At 43.1% G+C, this 25,163-nt stretch overlaps 1 protein-coding gene across 3 annotated transcripts in view; it reads left to right on the top strand.

Moving 5' to 3' along the window:
- TRAF3 (TNF receptor associated factor 3) overlaps positions 1–25,163 on the top strand; it is a 125,907-nt gene that overhangs the window by 41,893 nt on the left and 58,851 nt on the right. For 2 of the 3 annotated variants that reach the window (XM_060095592.1, XM_060095594.1), the window contains exon 2: positions 21,507–21,630. The exons of the other annotated variant lie outside the window; for it this stretch is intronic. In XM_060095592.1, the coding sequence (XP_059951575.1) occupies positions 21,620–21,630 (11 nt within the window). In that variant the 5' untranslated portion in view covers positions 21,507–21,619. The remainder of the gene's footprint in view (positions 1–21,506; positions 21,631–25,163) is intronic. 3 annotated transcript variants of the gene reach the window in all.

The following is a 25,163-nucleotide window of genomic DNA, read 5'->3' as shown; positions in this document are numbered from 1 at the left end:
TGCTTCTGAGGTTGGTAGCTTGCAGAAAGACTGCAATGCAGCGGTTGCCTAAGTCTCTGTTAATATGGCAACAACCGGCGGGGAGGTCTTTTGCTCCCCTTCACAGCTGCTCCCTGTGGCCTGCAGTCTGAAGGAGGGGGTAATGAAGGCGGTGCTCCCCTGGACTTAGCCATTTAGTGATAAGGACAGAGGCAGTCTTGTGGGCGCTGTGCCAGCACAGGCATGTCCCGCAGCAGCTCTGTTAAGTTCCCGATGCAGCGGGCTGCCTGGGGATGTGAGGCGGAAGATGCCTTTGCAGGTTGTGCGCGGTAATTTTGTTTTCTTCTCTGTGTTCATGGTGGATTATGAGAAGGTAAGGGACTTTAAAAACCATGAGTGATGTGTATTTTAAATGTTTATCAATGTCCCTGATGAAGGTAAAGAATTACGACTGAGTAGATTTCTACTGAACCTGAGAAATAAAACTTTGATTTCTTATTAAAGACAGTCTGGACTACCTCATTTGTGTTGACAAATGCCCTCTAAATAAATTAAAGCTGTCCTTTAAAGAGATCTGCTTTTTCTTTGACTTGCTAAACATGGTTGAATTCCATAGATACAGCTATGGATGTAGCATGTTTGTTTCTTTAACTTAAGCGACGACAGTTTCATGAATCTGGCATGGAACATTTTGTTTTATAAAATCTCAACCATATGGTGGTGGCTGATGAAGTCTGATTTCCTTAGTTCTTATCTGCCTTCGGATAAGCATTTTCAGTGTGTGCAGCCGTGTCCGTATCCTGGGGTGAGTTGGATGCTACCTCCAGCTGTTGTGCTTTGTTTATCTAAGAGGCAGGTGGAGAGTCAGAACTCAGATTTATTTTGCTATGAGTTGGTGGCCCCAAACTGTATTAAATGCATTACGGGTGGTAATTTATATGTGCAACACCTAGAAATATAATGTCGTGGTTACCATGGCGACTGCATGCATTCTGAAAAGCTTATGAATGGGTTCTGAACCTTCTGGCATTTTAAGTGAGGTGTTCCAGCTGAGAGCCTACCTTCATGATCAGTGTAAATAAATTCAGTTTCCCTTGAGCAGCACATCCTTCCTCTTCGTTTACCAGAGTTGTCACTTCGGCCCAGTTCTACCTCTGGTGACACCTGCCTTGGTTCCTGGCAACAGACTGTGGCTGAGAGATGGTTTTCTACTTGAGGCTGGGGACTAGCCTGTGTGCGTGCAGTATCCCAGCCCTCCGTGTGCGGGCAGCGTAGAATGGACTGGCATGTCCATGCCTCCTGGGGGCTGGCAGTCCTCGACATACCCAAAGCATGGTCACAGCCGTGTGTGCTCGTGAGGTTCTGGCAGAGCCGTCTCCCTCTGAAGAGCTTCTTTCTAGCAGCACACCCCAGGGCGCCAGGAGAGCCTGACTTCCAGAGAGGGGGCCCCGCCTATTTCTGCTTCCAGGATATCAGGATGGTTGGCTTTGGAGGGGGAGGCCCAAGTGAGAAAGACCCACATTCAAAGGGCCAGACGTGTGAAAATAATACACGAAGGCCTGTTCTCTTCATTACCAAAGGATCGTTTGCTGGTTGTTAGAAATATGGGTAGCATAGTTTGTTTGAAAACCACCTGCCCTGTGCATTTAAACTGTATTGATATCTTGATTGCGTGGGACTGAAGTATCTGTTTGCTAATATTTTGCAGAAGGCGCCCAGACAGCCTGCTGCCTGGGGGGCTAAGGTCTGGGGCAGCCCTGGGGGCGAGGCCGGCTGCTGAGGCCCTCGTTCCTGAGCTCAGCCCCACTGGTTCGGGAGGACCTTCACCCTTGCAGAGAGCTCGTTTTTGTTGTTAACAAACGTTCAGATCATACAGTGTGAACTTTCACCTTGCAGGAGAGTTGACCTCTCAGGCTCACGTCAGTGGGTGTGTTGCAGTGACTCACCCACAGGCCTCAGTTAGGAATCTTCATCTGCTTCCCTCCCTTTATTTTACAGATGAGGAAAATGAGGCCCAGAGAAGTTATGCCCCTTGGTTAAGGTCCCAAAGCGGTGAGAACCAGATCTCAGATCAGAAACCTGGCTCTCTGTCCCCCTCAGGATCGCTTTCCCGATGGAAGAGGTTTGCTCTCAGTTCACCGGGTTTTACTTTCCATTTACGGAAAAGAGGCCCATCCTAATAACTGGAAGAGAACTCTCTAATTTGTAATTTAAAAAATTCCTACCTTCCCTTCCTTCTTTCTTCCATCAATCATTGAGCAGCTTCTGCTCGCTGTGCTGGAGACCTCGGGGATGGGGGTGGAGGAGGGCACACCCTGCACCCGCAGGCCGCGTGCTGTGCTGAGATTAGTGGCGGGTGCGCCGGAGCACACAGCCTGGCTGTCGAGATGAATTCTTCCTCCACAGCTGCACTTGCGCCCGCCTACGGTATTTTCCAACGAAGCTAAGTGCCCACCGGTCACCAGGGGTGAACCTGAATCATCACCTATCGAATCAAGGTCACGGGGCTTCTCTGGTGGCGCAGTGGTTGAGAATCCGCCTGCCGATGCAGGGGACACGGGTTCGTGCCCCGGTCCAGGAAGATCCCACATGCCGCGGAGCAGCTGGGCCAGTGAGCCATGGCCACTGAGCCTGCGCGTCCGGAGCCTGTGCTCCGCAATGGGAGAGGCCACAACAGTGAGAGGCCCGCGTACCGCAAAAAAAAAAAAAAAAAAAAAAAAAGTCACGATACTGTATTTACTAAGATGGAACAACATAGCAATATTAGGTGCAGCTTACGAGTCACAGCTTATTGCAAGTAACAAGTGGTTCAGCTCACAGAGCTTGAAATACAACTTGATATGCCAGATGCCGGTTCACCCAGATTTTTAATTTGCCGGCCTTCAAGAAGGTTGGGCTTGTATTACAGCCTGTATTTTCCTAAATGGCCTCAGTGACACCTCCTGTCCTGTGGACTGTCTCACAGTGGGACTTTGGCCCGGAGGTGGGTCTCTGTTCCTTCTCTGTGAACCTGGGCCAGGTGTGTGACCTGCCTCACCCAGTAGTAGGGCAGAAGTGAGGCTGTGTGACTTCCAAGCTAGGTCTTAAAAACAAGGTTCAGTTTTTGCCTGGCTTCTCTTTTGGGGACACTTGCTGTGGGGAAAGCCATGCTGTGAAGCCCAGCTAGCTCGGGCAGGAAGAGCACATGGCAAGGCCCGCAAGGAGCCGTTCTGAGGCCCCAGTCAGCAGCCTCCTGGGACGGGCGAGTGAGTGGCCGGGCAGGTGACTCTGGTGTTCCGCTTTTCTCCCTTCCCAGCTGAGGCGTGCTGTCAGCACTGTACCCGGTCCAGCAGAGCCCCAGCCTGCAGAGCCTGTGAACGTGACGAGTGGGGGTTAGGCCACTCCATGTTGGGGTGACTTATTACGAAGCCTACTTACTGCAGTCCTTAGTGTTTCCATTCATCGATATTAGACATGACATTTTATTACATGCTAGGTGTAGAAAGCTTATGAAATTACTGTTTTTTAAAAAATGATTAACCTTAGAAAAAAATTTTAATAACAGCTTTTTGGAGATAATTTGCATAACATAAACTCTACCCTGTTATAGTGTACAGTTCAGTAGTTTTTAGTATATTCCCAGTTGTTCATCCATAACAATTTTTATCACCTCAAAATGATAATCAGACTCTTAATCTAATTTATTCAACAGACAAGTACAAATGAAAGATTAGGATTAGGATTCCTAATTATGTTAAACTGTGGTGCTGGGTGTCTAGGACCTAGTAGGCACTCAGGCCCATGTTTGCTGATACATGAACTCAAATTGAAGCGTGAAGATGATAACCTGACAGGTTGAATTGGGTTTGGCTGCAGCGCTTGGAGCATCTGTTATGTGCACGGGAGTTCACCCTGGGTGTCTGGTAAGAGGTGAGCCTTGAACTGGGTTTTCATGGCAGGGAAGTAAGGAAAGCGTTTGAGGGACAGAGACTGGGCTACAGTGGGAAGGACATCTCTGGCTGGGTCCCTGACAGAGGAGAATGGAGCACAGGGTGTTTGCTGGGCGGGGGCAGGTTCAGACGCATGCTGTACCCGTGCGCTTCTCCCCTACCGCGTGAACCACACACACACTCGCGCTCCTGCCTGCCCTCCCGTGGGTGTGCGCTGTTCCCTTTCATGCGTGCACACGCAAAAGCTGACCTCCTGGGCGGAAGGAAGCCGAGGCATGGCCCAAAGAGGAAAGGGCTGCTGACAGCCTGGACCAGGGGTCAGCACGCTTTTTCTGTAGTGGGCCAGATAGTAAATGTTTTAGTCTTTGTGGGCCAGTCCTGGGTCTCTGCTGTTGTAGGACATACGTAAACCAATGAGCATGGCTGTGTTCCAGCAAAACTAGTTACAACACGGTGGACCCAAGTTTGCCTGCCTCTGGCCTACACAAATCCATCTGAGCCACCTGCCTGGTCAGTGGTCCTGACGCAGACATGGCTCGTGCCGCCCATCTCCTGCTCAGGCTTCGAGGCCGTCGGGACAGCTAGTTCTCGGCCCCTGGCTGCTGCCCCGGCATGGAGAGCTTCAGCAGGGCAGCCCGCATCTCCCTCAGCATTGGCTCTCTGGCTCGATACACAGCAGGAACTTAGCAGTGTCCAAAGCCCCTGAAAAGTGATAGGGCTGTCGCAGGTTTGTGGTGGGGAGGTGAGGTGAGCCAAGAGGACAGAAGGAATAAGGCCAGTGGGTAGGTCCAGTAGTTTCTGGACCCCATTGCTTAGAGGCATGTGGTAGAATGTGGGGAAATCTGGAACGGTTTGGCCCTGCATGAAGAGCCCAGGACCCAAGGCATCATTCCACTTACGTGAGATTAAATTACCTTTCAAGAGAGCTGCATCAGGAGCCTTAGAAGTAACCTTTTAGGTGGAGAACCTTCCTGCTTTTAAATCTTGGGAAACACTGTGGGTTTTTTTAATGAGGAATCGTGTAACCTAGGTGCCTTACCTAAGAGCCTAATAATTAGGTCTCTAAAGCAAGTGCCTTAGCAAACAACAAGGTGTTCAGTTCCCCAGGTAGTTTAGAGAAGATAAAGCCCCAGAGGGGAAAGCCGACACACTCTCGAACTGTTGACCCCTGTTCACATCCAGATGAGGAGTAGCCGCTCATTTATGGTACGTGCATCAGGCACTGGTGTTGGAAGCCTGTGATCAACTAACAATGAATTCAACAGTATAATCTCATTTAAATTGTTCTTTGGCTTAGAAGAATAAAAATTACTTTAATTGAAGAAAAAGTATCTTGACTTGTCAAAAAAATGATATTCAATTAAAAATGACAAAATTTCACAGCCCTGCATATGTTACAAAATGGCATTTCACAGGCAAATTCATTAATTAGGGTTATTTTGCAAGGGTCTTCAGACCCTCAGATCGGAGGAAGCCCCCCTTTCACGTGCTTCCCTTGCAGCTTGTGCTCGGCCATAGGACGTCTGCATAACGAGGTGACTTCTGTCATCTGAGTGACCACTTTTGTCCCTGAATGCACAGCTCACAGAGAAAGGGTTAGGATGGGGCTTGGGTTGCTGCACTGTGAAGACACGCCTCCTTGATACTCTCGATGATGGAAGACGTGGATTGTGAAATGTTAAAACCTCAAGAAATTATTTCGTTCAATTCCTCCCTGCCAGCCCTCTGTTTCACTGAAACCCACCCCAGAGGGGAGTGTCTGAGCCCTGGCCTCTGGGCTCCTGTCCAGCCTCCCGGGGTGACCTTCATCCTCCAACCCCAGCCATGGGTCTTGTTGCCCAGAGTATAGGAATCTTTCTCAGCTTGGAACCTTAAGTCCAAACCCACAAGAACATCGCTTCCTTTTTTATGCTGCCTGGGGTTTTCAGAACGTCTAATAACGCTGGACAGTTTCATCATTCATCATCATGAATAGTGTGGCTTATTACAACTTGCAGCTACAGATCTTGAGAGCAAATTCATTTTCTACATTCAGATTTGCTCATCTAAAAATTCTGTTTATAATATTAATTTAGAGCAAGGCTTCTGTTATGAGTTGTGGAAAAACAGCTCCTGTATCCCCTTTAATAAAGATATTTTTGAAATGTAATTTAATGCGTGGAAGTGAATTACTGTTCAGATTTTAGTTTGTTGCTTGGAAAGAAGTGTGAGAAGAAAAGCATCTTTTTTATTTTCCTTTCTTTTGGCCACACCTCACAGCTTGTGGGATCTTAGTTCCCCAGCCAGGGTTTGAACCCGGGCCCTCGGCAATGAGAGCATAGAGTCCTAACCACTGGACCACCAGGGAATTCCTGAGAAGTATCTCTTTTTATTTTTATTTCTTTAAATAGTTTTTATTTTTGGCTGTGTTGGGTCTTCGTTGCTGCGCGCGTGCTTTTCTCTAGTTGTGGCGAGCGGGGGCTACTCTTCGTTGTGGTGCGGGGGCTTCTCGTAGCAGTGGCTTCTCTTGCTGCAGAGCACGGGCTCTAGGCGCGCGAGCTTCAGTAGTTGTGGCTCATGGGCTCTAGAGTGCAGGCTCGGTAGTTGTGGCGCACGGGCTTAGTTGCTCCGCGGCATGGGGGATCTTCCTGGACCAGGGCACGAACCCGTGTCCCCTGCGTTGGTAGGTGGATTCTTAACCACTGCACCACCAGGGAAGTCCGAAAAGTATCTTTTTAACAAACACATTTTCTAAGCTCTGGCCAGCAACCCACTCATTCAATTAATATTTATCAAGCACTAATATTTATCAATATAGTCTATTATTATATTTGTATATGTATTTACATCCTTGTGCTAAATATATGTTAGTGTGTTTATGTATATGTTATACACTTACTATATACATAAATGTATACACACTAATTATATATACATATGTGTACACACTCATTAAAATCAAGCAGAAGTATAGCAAAAAGTTCAATACCCTAGAATTATATGGGATTTTTTTCCCTGTAAAACCTATAGAATGAGCTATTGAGTTGATGTTCAGCATGAGCCACTTTTTTTTCTTTTTTTTTTTTTTGCGGTACGCGGGCCTCTCACTGCTGTGGCCTCTCCCGTTGCGGAGCACAGGCTCCGGACGCGCAGGCTCAGCGGCCATGGCTCACGGGCCCAGCCACTCCGCGGCATGTGGGATCCTCCCAGACCGGGGCACGAACCCACGTCCCCTGCATCGGCAGGCGGACTCTCAACCACTGCGCCACCGGGGAAGCCCCCTGAGCCACTTTTTAATCTGAGATTTTCAGAAATAGTTAATTCCTACCGATCCTTCAGCTTATGGCTTAGACACTCTCTCCTCAGGGAGGCCTTCCCTGCACCCACACGGGGGGTCGCTGGCGCATTCATCACGTGCTTCCCTTGGGCAGTTTTCACATCTCGTGCACGCACACCCACAGTTACTTGTGTCCCTCCCCCAGGCGGCAGCTCTGGGCGGCAGGGCCCTGCCCTCCTTGTCCCGTGGTCCTGGCATGGTGCCTGCGCCACCCCGGCACTAGGCTGCATGCTGGGTTCCAAGTGAGACTGGGCACCAGAGTTTTCCTCTGAGGGGGTTGTCGTGCTCTGCATTGACCTTTCCTTTGTAGGGCAGTCTTGGAAGTTTTCAAGTGTTTTCTCATTCATCCAAGAAATCTTTCTTCCATGACTAGCTTCCTATTTTTTCAAATGATTGAATACTTCTATTTTCTCCCTCCTCCAAGGAGTTGGAAACTACTAAGAACAGATGACTTTGTATGGGTCCTTCCTTCTTTTGCTCTTCCCTCAAGTTCTTATTCATGTAAGTGGACAAATATATTGTAGGGATAGCAGATTCAAATGGATCCTTCTAATTTAAGGATAGAGATTTTTGAGGAGAATGAGGAAGTTTTGAGAAACTAGTAAAACCTGCCCTGATGCTGTGGATTCTTTATAGGAAATTCTCTTTCGTTTTCCTCATGACAGGTGCTAGACTGTGAGAAGGGACCTACCATTCAAAAATATTTATCAGGCACTTATGGCCCCTGGGCTCAGACAAGCCTAGCTTTTGTCCCAGCTGCCCGGGACCACCTGGGACCCGGCCGGGTGCTGTGTGCAGGGTGTGGTGGCTGGGCGCTGCGGAGCCCCAGCACGAAGGTGCTCGCTCCCTGTGCTTCGTCAGGGCGTTCTCAACGTGCTGGGTCTGTGCTGGCGTCGCTTAGCAGCACTGCTCTGACCTACAAATAAATATTTATTTTCATATTATTCCGATAGAAGATTTTATTAATGTAGGCACTTTATTCGTATAAAAGGTGTTGACAGTAGAATATTTTGTGTTCAAAATATTGATTAATTTTGGGGGAAACCTAAGGGATTTGATGTTGCATAACAAATCTCTATTTAAATTCACTGAGTAAACTGCGGTGAATCATAACTATATTAAACCAAAGCCAACACTGCAGAATAGAGTTTATTTGAAAGAACAATTAGATGAAAATTTCAAGGTGACCTGGGAAAGGTTTCACACTTCTGTATGACTCTAAGTTAAAATAATATGATCAGTCGGATGCCACATAGGAAACTTTGTACTGGCGGGTCTAGCAATCTTAGCAGCAGGGGTCACATTTGATTAGGAAGTAGATTTATTCTAGAGGGTTTATGTAGCATGAAGAATATTAAATTCAAAGAGATCATAGTACTATTTAAGATATCACTGGATATCTTAAATTTTCAACTTGACTCTGTCAAAATATTTCTGACATTTTGTATTTTAAGACTAAAGTAAGTGTGCCAATGGTAATGGATGTTTGGTCATGATTTCAGGTGAGTAAGACTTCAGAGAAACCTATCACGAGGGCAGAAACAAAGCTAAACTCACCGTTGCCTTGTAGTTCCAAACCATGGCGTGTTTTACCCCAGGGTAGTTGTAACTCTGTTACCCAGTAGCATGGGGTAGTCATTTCATTCTTTTGTTTGTTTGTTTGTTTCTTTTTGCGGTATGCGGGCCTCTTAACTGTTGTGGCCTCTCCTGTTGCAGAGCAGACGCGCAGGCTCAGCGGCCATGGCTCACGGGCCCAGCCGCTCCGCGGCATGTGGGATCCTCCCGGACCGGGGCATGAACCCACGTCCCCTGCATCTGCAGGCGGGCTCTCAACCACTGCGCCACCAGGGAAGCCCCATTTCATTCTTAAGTAGTTCCTTGCCTCCTCCTTGTTCAGATCCATTTGGATAATGCTTTTCAAAAGTAAGCAAAATAATTCTGGTCAATTCTCATATTAAAGTGGCTAGAAACTAAGCAAATGATTATTTCAATGGTGTGAGAAAATTCATTTTAGCCTAGCCAAGGTCTCAGTACCTTCCCTGAAGTCTGAAATGGTCTTACTTGGTGCAGCTAAAGGTGCTTTTGCCTCTGGTTGTGAGTGCCATTTGTGAGTCCTAAGGGAATACATAAACCCTGGGGTGTCAATGCTGAAATTCAAAGCAATAAAAAAAGATGCTTGGTTTAAAAAACAGGACAAATGCGACTGTTAGGCACTGCTGATGTCTTGGGAACTTTGAGGCGTGTGTTTTGCTTATCGCTAAGGTATGAGGTGATTGCCCAGGATGTGAGCTTACAGGTGTCGGAGCCATCGTGACAAGCTACCGCGGAGGCAGTGCTGGTCCGTGAGACCCGGGTTTCAGTCCTGGTGACTCTGACCTTGGACAAGTTGCTGAATGTCATTGTTTTAGTTCCTCGGGAGACCAGGGAGGAATTTGGACTACTGGATAACATTTATTATTTTTTTTAATGGCCTTTATTATGTTGAAGTAGGTTCCCTCTATACCCACTTTCTGGAGAGTTTTTATCATAAATGGGTGTTGAATTTTGTCAAAAGCTTTCTCTCCCTCTATTGAGATGATCATATGGTTTTTATTCTTCAATTTGTTAATATGGTGTATCACATTGATTGATTTGCATATATTGAAGAATCCTTGCATCCCTGGGATAAATCCCACTTGATCGTGGTGTATGAGCCTTTTAATGTGTTGTTGGATCCTGTTTGCTGGTATTTTGTTGAGGATTTTTGCATCTATATTCATCAGTGATATTGGTCCGTAATTTTCTTTTTTTGTAGTGTCTTCATCTGGTTTTGGTATCAGGGTGATGGTGGCCTCATAGAATGAGTTTGGGAGTTTTCTCTGCAATATTTTGGAAGAGTTTGAGAAGGATGGGTGTTAGCTCTTCTCTAAATGTTGGATAGAATTCACCTGTGAAGCCATCTGGTCCTGGACTTTTGTTTGTTGGAAGATTTTTAATCACAGTTTCAATTTCATTACTTGTGATTGGTCTGTTCATATTTTCTATTTCTTCCTGGTTAAGTCTTGGAAAGTTATACCTTTCTAAGAATTTGTCCATTTCTTCCAGGTTGTCCATTTTATTAGCATAGAGTTGCTTTTAGTAGTCTCTTAGGATGCTGTGTATTTCTGTGGTGTCTGTTGTAACTTCTTTTTCATTTCTAATTTTATTGATTTGAGTCCTCTCCCTCTTTTTCTTGATGAGTCTGGCTGATGGTTTATCAATTTTGTTTATCTTCTCAAAGAACCAGCTTTTAGTTTTATTGATCTTTGCTATTGTTTTCTTTGTTTCTGTTTCATTTATTTCTGCTCTGATCTTTATGATTTCTTTCCTTCTGCTAACTTTGGGTTTTGTTTGTTCTTCTTTCTCTAGTTCCTTTAGGTGTAAGGTTAGATTTTATTTGAGATTTTTCTTGTTTCTTGAGGTAGGCTAGTATAGCTATAAACTTCCCTCTTAGAACTGCTTTTGCTGCATCCGATAGGTTTTGGATCATTGTGTTTTCATTGTCATTTGTCTCCAGGTATTTTTTGATTTCCTCTTTGATTTCTTCAGTGATCTCTTGGTTATTTAGTAATGTATTGTTTAGCCTCCATGTGTTCGTGTTTTTTACGTTTTTTTCCCCTGTAATTCATTTCTAATCTCATAGCGTTGTGGTCAGAAAAGATGCTTGATATGATTTCAGTGTTCTTAAATTTACTGTGGCTTGATTTGTGACCCAAGATGTGATCTATCCTGGAGAATGTTCCATGCGCACTCGAGAAGAAAGTGTAATCTGTTTTTGGATGGATGTCCTATAAATACCAATTAAATCTATCTGGTCTGTTGTGTTATTTAAAGCTTCTGTTTCCTATTTATTTTCATTTTGGATGATCTGTCCATTGGTGTAAGTGAGGTGTTAAAGTCCTCCACTATTATTGTGTTACTGTTAATTTCCTCTTTTATAGCTGTTAGCAGTTGCCTTATGTATTGAGGTGCTCCTATGTTGGGTGCATATATATTTATAATTGTTATATCTTCTTGGATTGATCCCTTGATCATTATGTAGTGTCCTTATTTGTCTCTTGTAACATTCTTTATTTTAAAGTCTATTTTATCTGATATGAGTATTGCTACTCCAGCTTTCTTTTGATTTCCATTTGCATGGAATATCTTTTTCCATCCCCTCACTTTCAGTCTGTATGTGTCCCTAGATCTGAAGTGGGTCTCTTGTAGACAGCATATAGATGGGTCTTGTTTTTTTGTATCCACTCAGCAAGCCTGTGTCTTTTGGTTGGAGCATTTAATGCATTCACGTTTAAGGTAGTTATCGATATGTATGTTCCTATGACCATTTTCTTAATTGTTTTTGGTTTGTTCTTGTAGGTCCTTTTCTTCTCTTGTGTTTCCCACTTAGAGAAGTTCCTTTAGCATTTGTTGTAGAGCTGGTTTGGTGGTGCTGAATTCTCTTAGCTTTTGCTTGTCTGTAAAGCTTTTGATTCCTCAATCGAATCTGCATGAGATCCTTGCCAGGTAGCATAATCTTGGTTGTAGGTTCCTCCCTTTCATCACTTTAAGTATATCATGCCACTCCCTTCTGGCTTGTAGAGTTTCTGCTGAGAAATCAGCTGTTAACTTTATGGGAGTTCCCTTGTATGTTATTTGTCGTTTTTCCCTTGCTGCTTTCAATAATTTTTCTTTGTCTTTAATTTTTGCCAGTTTGATTGCTGTGTGTCTCGGCATGTTTCTCCTTGGGTTTATCCTGTATGGGACTCTCTGCGCTTCCTGGACTTGGGTAGCTATTTCCTTTCCCATGTTAGGGAAGTTTTCGACTATAATCTCTTCAAATATTCTCTCAGGTCCTTTCTCTCTCTCTTCTCCTTCTGGGACCCCTGTAATGCGAATGTTGTTGCGTTTAATGTGGTCCCAGAGGTCTCTTAGGCTGTCTTCATGTCTTTTCATTCTTTTTTCTTTATTCTGTTCTGCAGCAGTGAATTCCACCATTTTGTCTTCCAGGTCACTTATCCGTTCTTCTGCCTCAGTTATTCTGCTATTGATTCCTTCTGGTGTATTTTTCATTTCAGTTATTGTATTGTTCATCTCTGGTTTTTTGTTCTTTAATTCTTCTAGGTCTTTGTTAAACATTTCTTGCATCTTCTCGAACTTTGCCTCCATTCTTTTTACGAGGTCCTGGATCATCTTCACTATCATTATTCTGAATTCTTTTTCTGGAAAGTTGCCTATCTCCACTACATTTAGTTGTTTTTCTGGGGTTTTATCTGGTTCCTTCATCTGGTGCATAGCCCTCTGCCTTTTCATCTTGTCTGTCTTTCTGTGAATGTGGTTTTTGTTGCACAGGCTGCAGGATTGTAGTTCTTCTTCCTTCTGCTGTCTCCTGGATAACATTTTAAAGATAATTTGAGTGTGCAAATGGCAAATCCGATTTTGCAGCATAAATCTGTACTGATTCCCACGACATCCTGAGTCAGTGAGCAGGCCTTTGTTGGTGCAGTCTATCTGGTAACAGACATGGTTGTTAAGCACATGGGTTCCAGGGGCAGACTGATCCCCGACTTGCTAATGTGGAATGTTGCAAAGTTGCTGAATCTTTGTGTTCCAGTTTCCTCATCTCTACAGTGGAGTGGAAAAAGGAGAAAGGTGTTTGTAGAGTTGTGAGGAATAAATGAATAACTACAAGATTAAATTAATACTGACTAATAAAAACTGTGACTAATGCGTATTGAGTGCTTCCTGCGTGGTAGGCACTTTCTGAGTGCTGAGGATCCAGACCTGACGGAGACACAGTTGTGCCTTCAGGAGGCTCACAGTCAGGTGGGAGGGAGAAGGAAGCAAGGCTGGTACAGGCTTGTACCAGCCTTGTGTTGTGATGGGCATCGTCCTCGTACAGTACAGACCAGGGTTTGAGGGTCACTTTCCCTGGGATGGGAAGGTTCACAGAAATATGCGAGTTTAAGTCCACTTTAATTAAAAGGAGTTGAATTCCCCAAAGAGCAAGTGCTTGCCGTGTGTGCCCGGCACCTTGTTAAGTGCTAAGGGTTAGTGTGAATAGAAAATTTCAAGACATGTGAGTATAGTCTTGAGAAAGAAGTGTTGGACAGGACAGTGGAGGGGGTGGGAGAGAAGGAGCGTGAACACAGGAGGAGAAGGCGCACCGGTGGGGCAGAGCTTGCAACCCAAACCCTGGTGTTGAGGGAGGCTGGCTCTCGGCAGAGGAGGGCCTGCTGAGCCAAGCTGGGGGAGGTAGACTCACGCCCAAGGCCGGGTCAGAAGAACAGAGTGGGGAGGGAAGTGTGTGAGGGCGCTTCGTGAATTTCAATGTGTTGGATTGTTAAATTAATTTGAGTTTCATGAGTTCTAGACTATTTCTTCATAAAAATTATAACTTTTAACCATGGCTTGTCTGTGGCTGCTTTCATACTAAGTATGTTAATGAATGGCCATGGACGTGTTCCAATAAAACTTTATTTATAAAAATAGTAGCAAGTTGGATTCGGTCCTCAGGCCATGGTTTGCCAGTCCTGGTCTAGAGACGGTTTCTACATTACAGGACAGGGAGAGCAAAACCAGAGTCCACTAGCCTTACTGAAGTAGCAGAACAGAGATCAGAGTTTGGAGAGCACAAGGCAGCTACAATTTGAGGGGCAAAGTATAGGGAGTGGGGCGCTACTTAGAGAACTCCAGAGATCTGCAGAAGGACATCCTGAGATTTGGGCCGAGTGCTGAGCTACGCGTACATCAGAGGAAACACCTCAAAGCCAGGAAAAGAAGCACCAGAAAGGAGTGGACTCAACACTTTTTGGACATCACACAGAGCTGAGATAGTTTGAGTTCGCACCACCCAGGGTGGTGTCAGTTAGGTCCTTTTAAAGCTTGTTTTTTAATCTTTGTGAGGGTGGGTTCAGAGCAGCTTTTTCATTTAGGGCATCAGGTAGATTCCTCAGAGGGGTATCAGCTTAGTAATGGGACTGAATCAGCCCTGGACCAAAAGACTGCTGCAGACCTGCCCTAACTGATTCCAGGTAACTTAACTGCATTTCCAGAACAAAGCCCCAACTACATTTAAAAGGATATGATAAAATCCAGCACCCAACAATGTAAAAATGTTTGTGTCCAGCATCTAATAAAAATTACCAGGCATGCAAAGAAGCAAGAAAATACGATATTAACCAGGAGGAAAATCAATCAATAGAAACCCAGAAATAACAGAGATGATGAAATTAGCAGACAGGGGCATTAAAATAACTAGCATAAATAAGTTGTACATATTCATGGGGAAAATGAGCATAATGAGTGAGTGATATGAAAAAGACTGAACTAGGACTTCTAGAGATGAAAAATACAATAGATTAACAGCAAATTGGCTGTACAGAAGAAAAGATCAATGAACTTCAAGACATAGCAATAGAGGACTTCCTTGGTGGTGCAGTGGTTAAGAATCCTGCCAACGCAGGGGACACGGGTTTGATCCCTGGTCCGAGAAGATCCCATGTGCTGCAGAGCAGCTAAGCCCGTGCACCACAACTACTGAGCCTGCGCTCTAGAGCCCGCAAGCCACAACTACTGAAGCCCACGCGCCTAGAGCCCGTGCTCTGCAACAAGAGAAGCCACCGCAATGAGAAACCCGTGCACTGCAACGAAGAGTAGCCCCCACTCGCTGCAACTAGAGAAAGCCCGTGCGCAGCAACGAAGACCCAACGCAGCCAAAAATAAATAAATAAATAAGGTAAATACATTTATTTTTTAAAAAAGACATAGCAGTAGAAACTACCGAAAACATGGTACAAAGAATAAAGAAAGGGGGCCTCCCTGGTGGCGCAGTGGTTAAGAGTCCGCCTGCCGATGCAGGGGATACGGGTTCGTGCCCCGGTCTGGGAGGATCCCATATGCCGCGGGGCGGCTGGGCCCGTGAGCCATGGCCGCTGGGCCTGCGCATCCGGAGCCTGTGCTCCGCAACGGGAGAGGCCACAACAGTGAGAGGCCCACGTACCGCAAAAAGAAAAAAAAAAAAAAAAAAGAATAAAGAAGATTGAACAAAGTAACAGAGCATTAGTGACCTGTGAGACAAAATCAACTGTTTCAAGATATGTGTAACTGGAGTTCTAGAAGAAGAGGAGAGAATGGAAATGGTATTTGAAGAAATAGTGGTTGAAAAATGTCCAGATTTTTTGAAGACTGCAAACCATGATGCTCACAAACCCCAAATAGAGCAAACAGAGAAAATCATACCAAGGTGCCACGTAATCCAATTGCTGAAAAACCAGTGATGAAGAGAAAAAAATCTTAAAAAGCAGCAAGAAGAAAAGAAGACATGTTACAGAGGAACAAAAATAATGTCAGAAGACTTCTGGCCAGAACCTGTGTATGTCAGGAGACAACAGTGCTGTTTTTAAAGTAGTGAAGAAACCTGTTAATTTAGAATTCTGTACCCAGTGAAAATATCTTTCAGAAGTGAAAGTGAAATCAAAATTTCGAGGCCAAGAAATGCTGACAGAATTTATTGCCAGCAGAACTACAACTGCAAGAAATTTTAAAGGAAGCTCAAGTAGAAGCAATATGATACCAGATAGAAATTTTTACACAAAGGAATGAAAAGAACCAAAAGTGGTCAATAATGGGCAGATATTCACACTTTTAATCTTTTTATAATTGACTATTTAAAGCAAAAATAACAGTGTATTTTGGGATTTATAATACTTGTAGAGGTAAATAAATAACAGCAATAGCACAAAGGTTGGGAGGGGAGAAATGGAAGTACAGTATTACTGTATCTCAAGTGGTATAATATTATTTGAAGGTAAACTGTGATGAGTTGAAGATGTATATTATATCTAAAAAAATCTCTCATCAGTGGGGAAAAAAGAAACATTAATTGCCAGTATCAGGGATGTAAAAGAGGATATTATTACAGAACCTACAGGCGTTAAATGGGTAATAAGGAATATTGTGAATAATTTTATGCCAGTAAATTTGACAACCTAAATAAAAGGAACAAACCCCTTTAAAAACATAAACCACCAAAGCTCACTCAAGAACAAATGTATAGCATAACTATATTTATTAAAGAATTTGTAGTTAAAATCCTTACCTCGAAGAAACCTTCAGGTTCAGATAGCTTCACTGATAAGTATTAAACACTTAAAGAAGAAAGAATACTAAATCTGACAAAAACTTTTTCAGAAAATAGAAGAGGAGCGAATGCTTCCTGTCTCATTCTGTAAGGCCAGCCTTATCCTGAAAGCAAAACCAAACAAAGACATTATAATAAAGGAAAAACCACCAAGCGGTATTTGTGATATACACAGCATCCTCCATAAATTTTAGCAAATAGAATCCGCTAGGCAGCATATAAAAAGGATGTTACATAATGATCAAACTTATCTCAGGAATGAAAGATGGGCTTAACATTGGAAAATCAATCAATGTATTCCACCACAGTAATAGATCAAAAGAAGAAAAACGAGAGTGAAACACAGAGATGGGAATGTGGAAAACACAAAGGGAAGGCAGGAGACTGGAAACAGTGAGCTCTGACACATGTGTAATTGGTTCTGAGGAGAGAGGCTGGTGCAGAAGCAGTATTCAAAGAGATAATGGCTGAAAATTTTCCACAGATTGTGAAAGAAGCCAAACCATAGATCCAAGATGCTCAACAAATGACTGGCAGGATAAGTAAAAAGAAATCCACCCAGACACATAGTGAAACACATTATTACCTATAAAGGAACAGTAATAGACTTCTCAACACAGGTAATGAAAGCCAAAAAGACTTGAGGGTAATAGCTTCAGTACACTAGAAGAAAGAATTCTGTATCTTTTTTTAAAAAATGAGTGAATATTGTGTAAAACATTAATAATGACAAAAAGATATACACATGCTTACACACACAACAGTAGAATATAAGTTGGAAAGATGATGAATGGAGTTAATATTTTAAGGCCCCTGCTGTCCAAGGGAAGGGTAAATATATTGATTAACATTGGACTTTGGTAAGAACCTGTACATTATCATTTCTAAAGCAATTACTAGAAGAATAGAAACAATATGTAATTTCCAGATTACTGGGGAGCGGGGACTAGAATGATAACAAGTAATCCAAAAGAAGCAAATAGAAAGCCCCTGGTAAAATAATAGAATTAAATCTAAATGTAAGTAATTGCTTCCGGTGTAAATAGCATAAGTGTTCCAATTAAAAGACAAAGGTATCAAGTAAGATATTTTAAAAATCCAACTGTATACGGTTTATAAGAGACCCACCTAAAACATGAGGATTAAGAGATGTTGAAAGAAAAATAATGAAAAAAATAAACTATGCAGACACTAGCCAAAAGCAAGATTGTATAGTGTCAGAAAAAATACAGTTTAAGGCAAAAAAAAAACAGTACTAGAGATAATGAGTGTCATTTCACTTAATAGAGTTGGCAGCTAGTTCCTATAACAAAACATTCAGTAGTTTATTGTTAGCAAATTCGTTTCTTACACAAAGTCCAGTACAGATAGTCCTGGTTGGCAGATTGCTTTCCAGATGGTCATTTGGGGATTCAGCTTCTCCTACCTGTGACTCTGCCATCTCTTAGGACTTGGAATACTCTGCAGGAGCCTCTGCGTTTGGGGGCGTTTGGGGGCGTATGGAGACTCACACCAGTATTCACGGGCCAGGCCTGAGGGTGGGGTACATTACGATCACATTCCGTTAGGGGGAGCCCAGGTCGTATAACCAAACTTAGCTGCAGGGGAGGCTGGGAAATACAATCTAGCTTTGTGCCCAGGAAGTAGAAGAAGTAAGTTCGGTCAGCCTGTAGTCTCTGTCATGGTTTGTAATGGTAAAAGGTTCAATTCAAAAGAGAGTCATAATAATTCTCAATGTGGAGAAGCCTAATAATATGACTTCAGAGTATCCAAACTAGAATTTGCATAAGTACAAGGAAAAAATTGAGAAATTTACAGTTATCGTGGAGATTCCAACACAAGTCTTAGTAACTTGTGATAGAATAAGCAGGCCAAAAATTTAAAAAATTCTGTAAGCACAGATGTTTTACATAGGATCAATACCCTTGGTCTGATGTACGTATAAATAACATTCCATCCAAAACCTGCAACGTATACTTTATTTTCAGGCACACAGAAGAAATTCTAAAAATTGACCAATACTAGACCATAGTGCAATACGTTTCAAAGATTATAATAATACAGATTATAATCTCTGACCTCAATGGAATTGAGCTATAAATCAGTAACAAAAAGATAATTATAAAATCCCTAAGAGCTTAAAAATAAAGGAATATTTAAAAAATATTCTAAGAAGATGACATAATGGAAGTTAGAACATGCTTTTAACTGGCTGAAAATGAAAATACTATATACATCAAAACTTGTAGAATGCAGCCAAATCTCTCTGTCCATGGAGAGAGATTTTATAGCTTTAGAAAGGTAGAAAAGCTGGAAATTAGTAGGCTAAGTATCATTCTAATTAAAAATTGGAAAAAGAATAGCCCAAAAAAACCCCAAAAAGCCCAAAGGAAGAAAATCAGAGCAGAATTAAGCAAATGGAAATTTTACAGTAGAAAAGAACAACAAAGCACCCAGATTGGTTCTTTGAATAGTCTAGTAAAATTGACAAACCTCTGGTGAGATAAGGGAGAAAAAAGGAGGCACAATCAATGAAAAGAAAGGAAAAAAGAGAAGCTACTTTGGATTCAGTAGACTATAAAAAATCATAAAACATTATTAGAAATAGCATCATGTCAGTAAATTTGGAAATTTAGATGCAATAAACAAATTTCTTGAAAAATGTAACTTTCTAAAAGTAGCTACAGAAAAAATAGTAACCTTCACTAGTCTTATAACCATTAAAAAAATAGAATCAGTAATTAAAATTTTTTAGGCACAGATGGCTTCATTGTTAAATTCCACCAGACTTTCAAGGAAGAAATAATTCCAATCTTACCCAGATACTTCCTCAGAATAAACCAGGGAACACCTCCTAATTTATTTTATGAGGTTATCATAACTTTGTTACTAAAACCCAATAGGGATGGTATAACTAGTGAAGTGTTTATAGCAGACAAGGACAAATAAATTACAGCTATTGATTTTTCATTCTCTTGCCAAAGAAACATTCAGAGTTACCTTGCCATTTGGCAAGAACTGTAGTTCAAGTTTGGGTGATAAACTGTTTTGACTTATAAAATGTGATGGAAATAATATGGAGGCCGTGTGTGTGTGTGTGTGTGTGTGTGTGTGTGTATGTATGTATGTGTGTATGTGTATGTATTATCATGTGTTACCTTAATTGATCTCTGTGGCTTACTGAGTAGATTAAAACACATGTTTTGGGCTTCCTTGGTGGCGCAGTGGTTGAGAGTCCGCCTGCCGATGCAGGGGACACGGGTTCGTGCCCCGGTCCAGGAAGATCCCACATGCCGCGGAGCGGCTGGGCCTGTGAGCCATGGCCACTGAGCCTGCGCGTCCGGAGCCTGTGCTCCACAATGGGAGAGGCCACAACAGTGAGAGGCCTGCGTACCACAAAAAAAACAAAACAAAACAAAAAAACACATGTTTCATAATGAGTGATCATATCAGTGAGGGCTCTTTCTGATGTAACTGGACCTTAGCTGTTACAAGCAAAGGGGGATTTATTGATCACCTAATTAAAAAGCCTCAGGGCTGGCTGCCGTTGAGTCAGTTTCTTCCCCAGCATCTTCCTCCATTTTTGCTCTATTCTCAAAGAGCCTCTTCACTCCCATGTGCTCATGTTCAGGTTCTTTGGGAAAGAATGAAAATCTCTTTAAGTCCCAGAGGAGGAAGAAAAGACTTGATTCATTTTGACTTGGGTTGTGTGCTCACAGAGATGAAACAACTCTGGCCGGGAATAGGCTGCTCTTACTGGCCAGCCCCCCACCCCACCCTGACACCCGTCCCCTTGTGCCTGGGTGTTGGAACCAGTGTCTCTGGAAGCTGGTGGACTGAGAGTGGGGGGTTACACCTGGTAAGAAATTGGAGTGCAGTAACCATCGGAAAAGTGAACAAATGCTTGGTTGCAAAATTAAATCTCCATTGCAGCAATTGTCAGATGTAAAATTTCATGAGTTTTTCTCCTAAATAATTATAAAACTTTACATAGTAAAGGATTCTTAGGACACCACTACATAGCCATTCAGTTAGCAAGAATTCAAAATAGTCTTGACACATTTTGAAAACGTTGAGCAACAGAAACTCTCTCATACCTTCTTGTGGGAGTGTAAATTGTTACAACCGCCTGGAGAAGTAGTTTGTTTGGCCTTATGTAGTGAAGTTGAATATACACTTAGCCAGTAATCTAGCAGTCACACTTGTAGGTGTATACACTAGAGGAATATATGCCTATATGCTTAAGATAGTTGTGCCAGAAAGATCTCAGTAGTGCTAATATTTGCTCCAAAGCAGAAATTACCCAGGGGACAGGGGAATAGATAAGTAAATTGTGGTATATTGCATGATGGAATATTATACAGCAATGAAAACAAACAACAGAGCCAGTAACAACAATGGAGCAAAAACAAAGCAAGACAGAAGACACACTGTATGATTGTGTTTATGTAAAATTCAGAAGCTGGCAAAAATAAACTATCAGAGCTACGTGCCTAGGTGATAAATCTAAAGAAAAGCAAGGAAATGATAACCATAGTTAGGGTAGTTGTTACTTAGAGGTGGAGGAAAGGGTTTGGGATCAGAGAGAGGCACCCAACTTTTTTTTGGTTGCAACAGTATACCATTCCTTGGTCTGGTGGTAGTTGGACTAGTGTTTGCATAATAACCTTGTGAAACTGTACATACATGTTTCCTGTGCTTTTCTATGTGTAAATAATTGGAAGTTATCCAGACTTTGTAATCTATCTATTTATTTATTTATTTATTTTGCGGTACGCGGGCCTCTCACTGTCATGGCCTCTCCTGCCGCGGAGCACAGGCTCCGGATGCACAGGTCCAGCAGCCACGGCCCACGGGCCCAGCCGCTCCGCAGCATGCGGGATCCTCCCGGACCGGGGCACGAACCTGTGTCCCCTGCATCGGCAGGCAGACTCCCAGCCACTGTGCCACCAGGGAAGCCCCAGACTTTGTAATTTATGTTCAACTCAAAAAATGCAGAAAATCCGAAGCACATGTTTATGTAGATGGTTAAAAAAGTTTTCTCTTAAACTTATTACTTTATCATTTTTTAGAAATTTCCATTTTTGAAATTCTGTTTTTAAAATTTTCCACATGTGAGTTAACCACGTATCTTACTTCCTAGGTAGGGGACTCCACTACATTATCTGAAGAAGGATAAGGTTGACGCTGCTTTGCTTTTTCTTTATTGAAATCTCTTCCTGCCTGATCAAGCTTAGTTACATCTTCTTACAGCATATGACACACAGGTATGTCACTAGAAAATTTTAATTTGTGTGGATTTCCTTCTTCAGCTGTTACTTGTTTGCTTTGCATGACAATGAAGTAATTAAATTCAAAAACATCCTGAACTTATTCACTTTTGGCTTTAGCAGTTTCATTCTATAACAGGTGTATTGGACTGTCTTCTGCTTACATGGCACTGTATTTTGGTGTGCATCTGACTTTTTCTTTTTTTAAAACCAGCATTAAACTTTGCAAGTGATAGACATTACACCTGATGTCTTAGTAACGATAATGTGTTTGAAAACCAAGGGTAGCGGCATGCATCTGTGCCTGCCCTCTGAAAGCCCTGAGGCCCAGCCTTCCCTTGGAGGATGCCGCTGCAGTAAAGGTGCCAGTGGCTTGAGGCTGGAGGCCTGCCCCGCTGAGTATTGCATCCTTTGCTTGCTCCTTAACCATCTTTGTCTAGGAGTTTGAAAGGAAACAAAATACCCTGTGTTTTAATCTCTAATTTGTGATTGAGTGGCATTTTATACTTGAAATTAAGAACTCTTTAATATGTTAGAACATAAAAATGAATATGAAACAGGTTTGAAATGTTTGCATCCAAAGTAAGATTTAATACATAGCTATTTTTGATAAATTCATAAGTATCAAGAAAACTGGTATTTAAAATTTTATTCATAATCACAGTACCATTCAGTTTTCCCCAGTAGTCTCAATTTTTTTTAGTTTGTTTGAAGCAGGATCCAAACAATTGCATTTAGCTGATCTGTCTCTTAAGTCTCTGTTAATCAATTGATTGCTCCACCCTATCCCTTTTCTTCCTTGAATTTTCTTTTTTGGAAAATCCAGACTGGTTGTTCTGTAGTCGGGGGTGTCCCTGTTTTGACTTTTGCCATTTCCATTGAACACATTCTTCTATCTCGTTAGTTCCTGGGAGGTGGTAGGTAGATCTAGACGTTCGGCTGGCTCAGCCTTTGAGCACGTGCACTCGGAGGTGGTGGTGTGTCCCCTCACCAGGAGGCACTTGGATTCACAGTCATTAGGGCTGTAAATGATGATCAGTTTCATCCTTTACTCTGCCTTTTTTTTTTTTTTTCATTTTTTTTTTGCGGTACGCGGGCCTCTCACTCTTACGGCCTCTCCTGTTGCGGAGCACAGGCTCTGGACGCGCAGGCTCAGCGGCCATGGCTCACGGGCCCAGCCGCTCTGCAGCATGTGGGATCTTCCCAGACTGGGGCACGAACCCGTGTCCCCTGCATTGGCAGGCGGACTCTCAACCACTGCGCCACCAGGGAAGCCCTTTTTTTTTTTACATTTGGCTGAGTTGGGTCTTTGTTGCTGCGTGCAGGCTTTCTCTAGTTGCGACAAGTGGGGGCTACTCTTCGTCGCAGTGCGCAGGCTCTAGGAGCTCGGGCTCAGTAGTTGCAGCATGTGGGCTCAGTAGTTGTGGCACGCGGGCCCTAGAGCGCACGGGCTTCAGTAGTTGTGACTCACGGGCTCTAGAGTGCAGGCTCAGTCGATGTGGCGCATGGGCTTAGTTGCTCCGCAGCATGTGGGATCTTCCGAGACCAGGGCTCGAACCTGTGTCCCCTGCATTGGCAGGCGGATTCTTAACCACTGCACCACCAGGGAAGTCCCTGCCTTGATTCAATGAAATACTAACTGTTTGGTTACCCTAAGGGACAGTTCAAATAGGAAAGGTGGGACAAATGCCTGATTTTTTCTTTATGGGTTCTCAACATAATGAGATGGTTGCATAGCCGCTCCAAAAGTGACCAGGGATTAAGTATCAGTGTAAACTCGTGAATTTAAATACATGTGGTGTGTTTAATCCATTGCACTTACTACTCTCGTGGATGCTAGGCTTGTGCCACTTTTGCCAGTGGAGCCTCTTTAAGCTGACTTCTTGTCCTTTGACGTGACCCGTAGCCTTCCTTTCCTTGGTCTCTGAAATGGTAAGATGTTTCGGATTCGTTTTGTACTTTTTCACCCCAGACCTGGAATTGGCTATTTCTCTAAGCAGCTCTGGTTCCCTCTTGTAGAAAACGGTACCTTGAGACCACAGACTGGGCACTAGGGATACTCGTTGCTATAAGGCTGGTTATTGTCCTGGGCCTTTTTGGTGGACAGCCAGGAAATACGCTTTTTAATCATGAGTTCATACTGATATTTTTGTTTCAAATTCAGGATTATATAGCTTGTACCTCTTTGATTCTGTATTGATGTGTCTTTTATGCTGAAAATCTTGGTTCCTAACAACATTCACGTCGTTACTTACTTGTTTTAACCTTTAAAATAAACGTGATAGTTTTAGAATAATAATACCAACATATTACCAACCAGTGTATGATTACTGAAAGCTGTTGGAGATTTTCTGCAGCTCTTTTTGTCCTCGGGGTGGATCCCTAGGGATGTTCTGCTGAATTAGTAAGTTGTAGCGTCACCTGAGCCAGTTCCTCAGTGTGCCACCAGCTTGCTACACAGTTAGATGCATTTATTTTATGGAATAGCTTCCTTTTAAATTTTGCGTTAGACGTTTATAAAAAATATTTTCATGGTTACAAGTCAAAATAAAGTATTTTCAGAAATCTAGCTTTCATTCCTGATCTTTGTACCCTGTTTCTTCCCTCCTCCACAGGTAACTTTTTTTTTTTAGTTTTTGGTTTAACTGTCTCTTTGTAATACAAGTATGTGTGTGTGTATGTGTGTACCTACAGCCCTCTTTCTTAGAAAATGGTAGTATACAGTACAAGCTCTTCTCCATCTTTTTAAAAAATATTTATTTATTTAGGCTGTGCCAGGTCTTAGTTGTGGCACGTGGGACCTTTAGTTGCGGCACGCGGACTTCTTAGTTGTGATATGCAAACTCTTAGTTGCGCCATGCATGCGGGATCTAGTTCCTGACCAGGGGTTGAACCCAGGGCCCCTGCATTGGGAGTGCGAAGTCTTACCCACTGGACCACCAGGGAAGTCCCTCTCCACCTTTTTTTTTTTTTTTTAATTTAACAACATATCATGAGCTCACAGCATAGCAGTATATAGAGATTCTCCTCATCCTTTTTTACAGCTGTATAGTATTCCATCACGTTGGCTATACTATAGAAAAAAATTAACTTTAAAAAATATGTTGGGGCGCTTCCCTGGTGGCGCAGTGGTTGGGAGTCCGCCTGCCGATGCAGGGGACGCGGGTTCGTGCCCCGGTCCGGGAGGATCCCACGTGCCGTGGAGCGGCTGGGCCCGTGAGCCATGGCCACTGAGCCTGCGCGTCCGGAGCCTGTGCTCCGCAACAGGAGAGGCCACAACAGTGAGAGGCCCGCGTACCGCAAAAAAAATAAAAAATATATGTTGGCATTAATCAGTATATGTTTCTCCTGCATATAAATGTCATCAGCTTTGCTCTTTATTCAATTGCAGATTTCTCAGTAATTTGGGGACCTTCCTTGCAAGTGCATCACTTGTCTTGGCCTGGTTTTCCTTATGTGTAAAATGAGAGACTTGGACTAGAAGCTCAAGATGGGCTATTTTAGCTGGCAGAGACTGCAGATGAGTAAAG

This window comes from Mesoplodon densirostris, chromosome 4 (genome assembly GCF_025265405.1).
Source record: "Mesoplodon densirostris isolate mMesDen1 chromosome 4, mMesDen1 primary haplotype, whole genome shotgun sequence".
Classification (NCBI taxonomy): Eukaryota; Metazoa; Chordata; class Mammalia; order Artiodactyla; family Ziphiidae; genus Mesoplodon; species Mesoplodon densirostris.
This window is presented reverse-complemented; position numbering and strand designations above follow the sequence as displayed.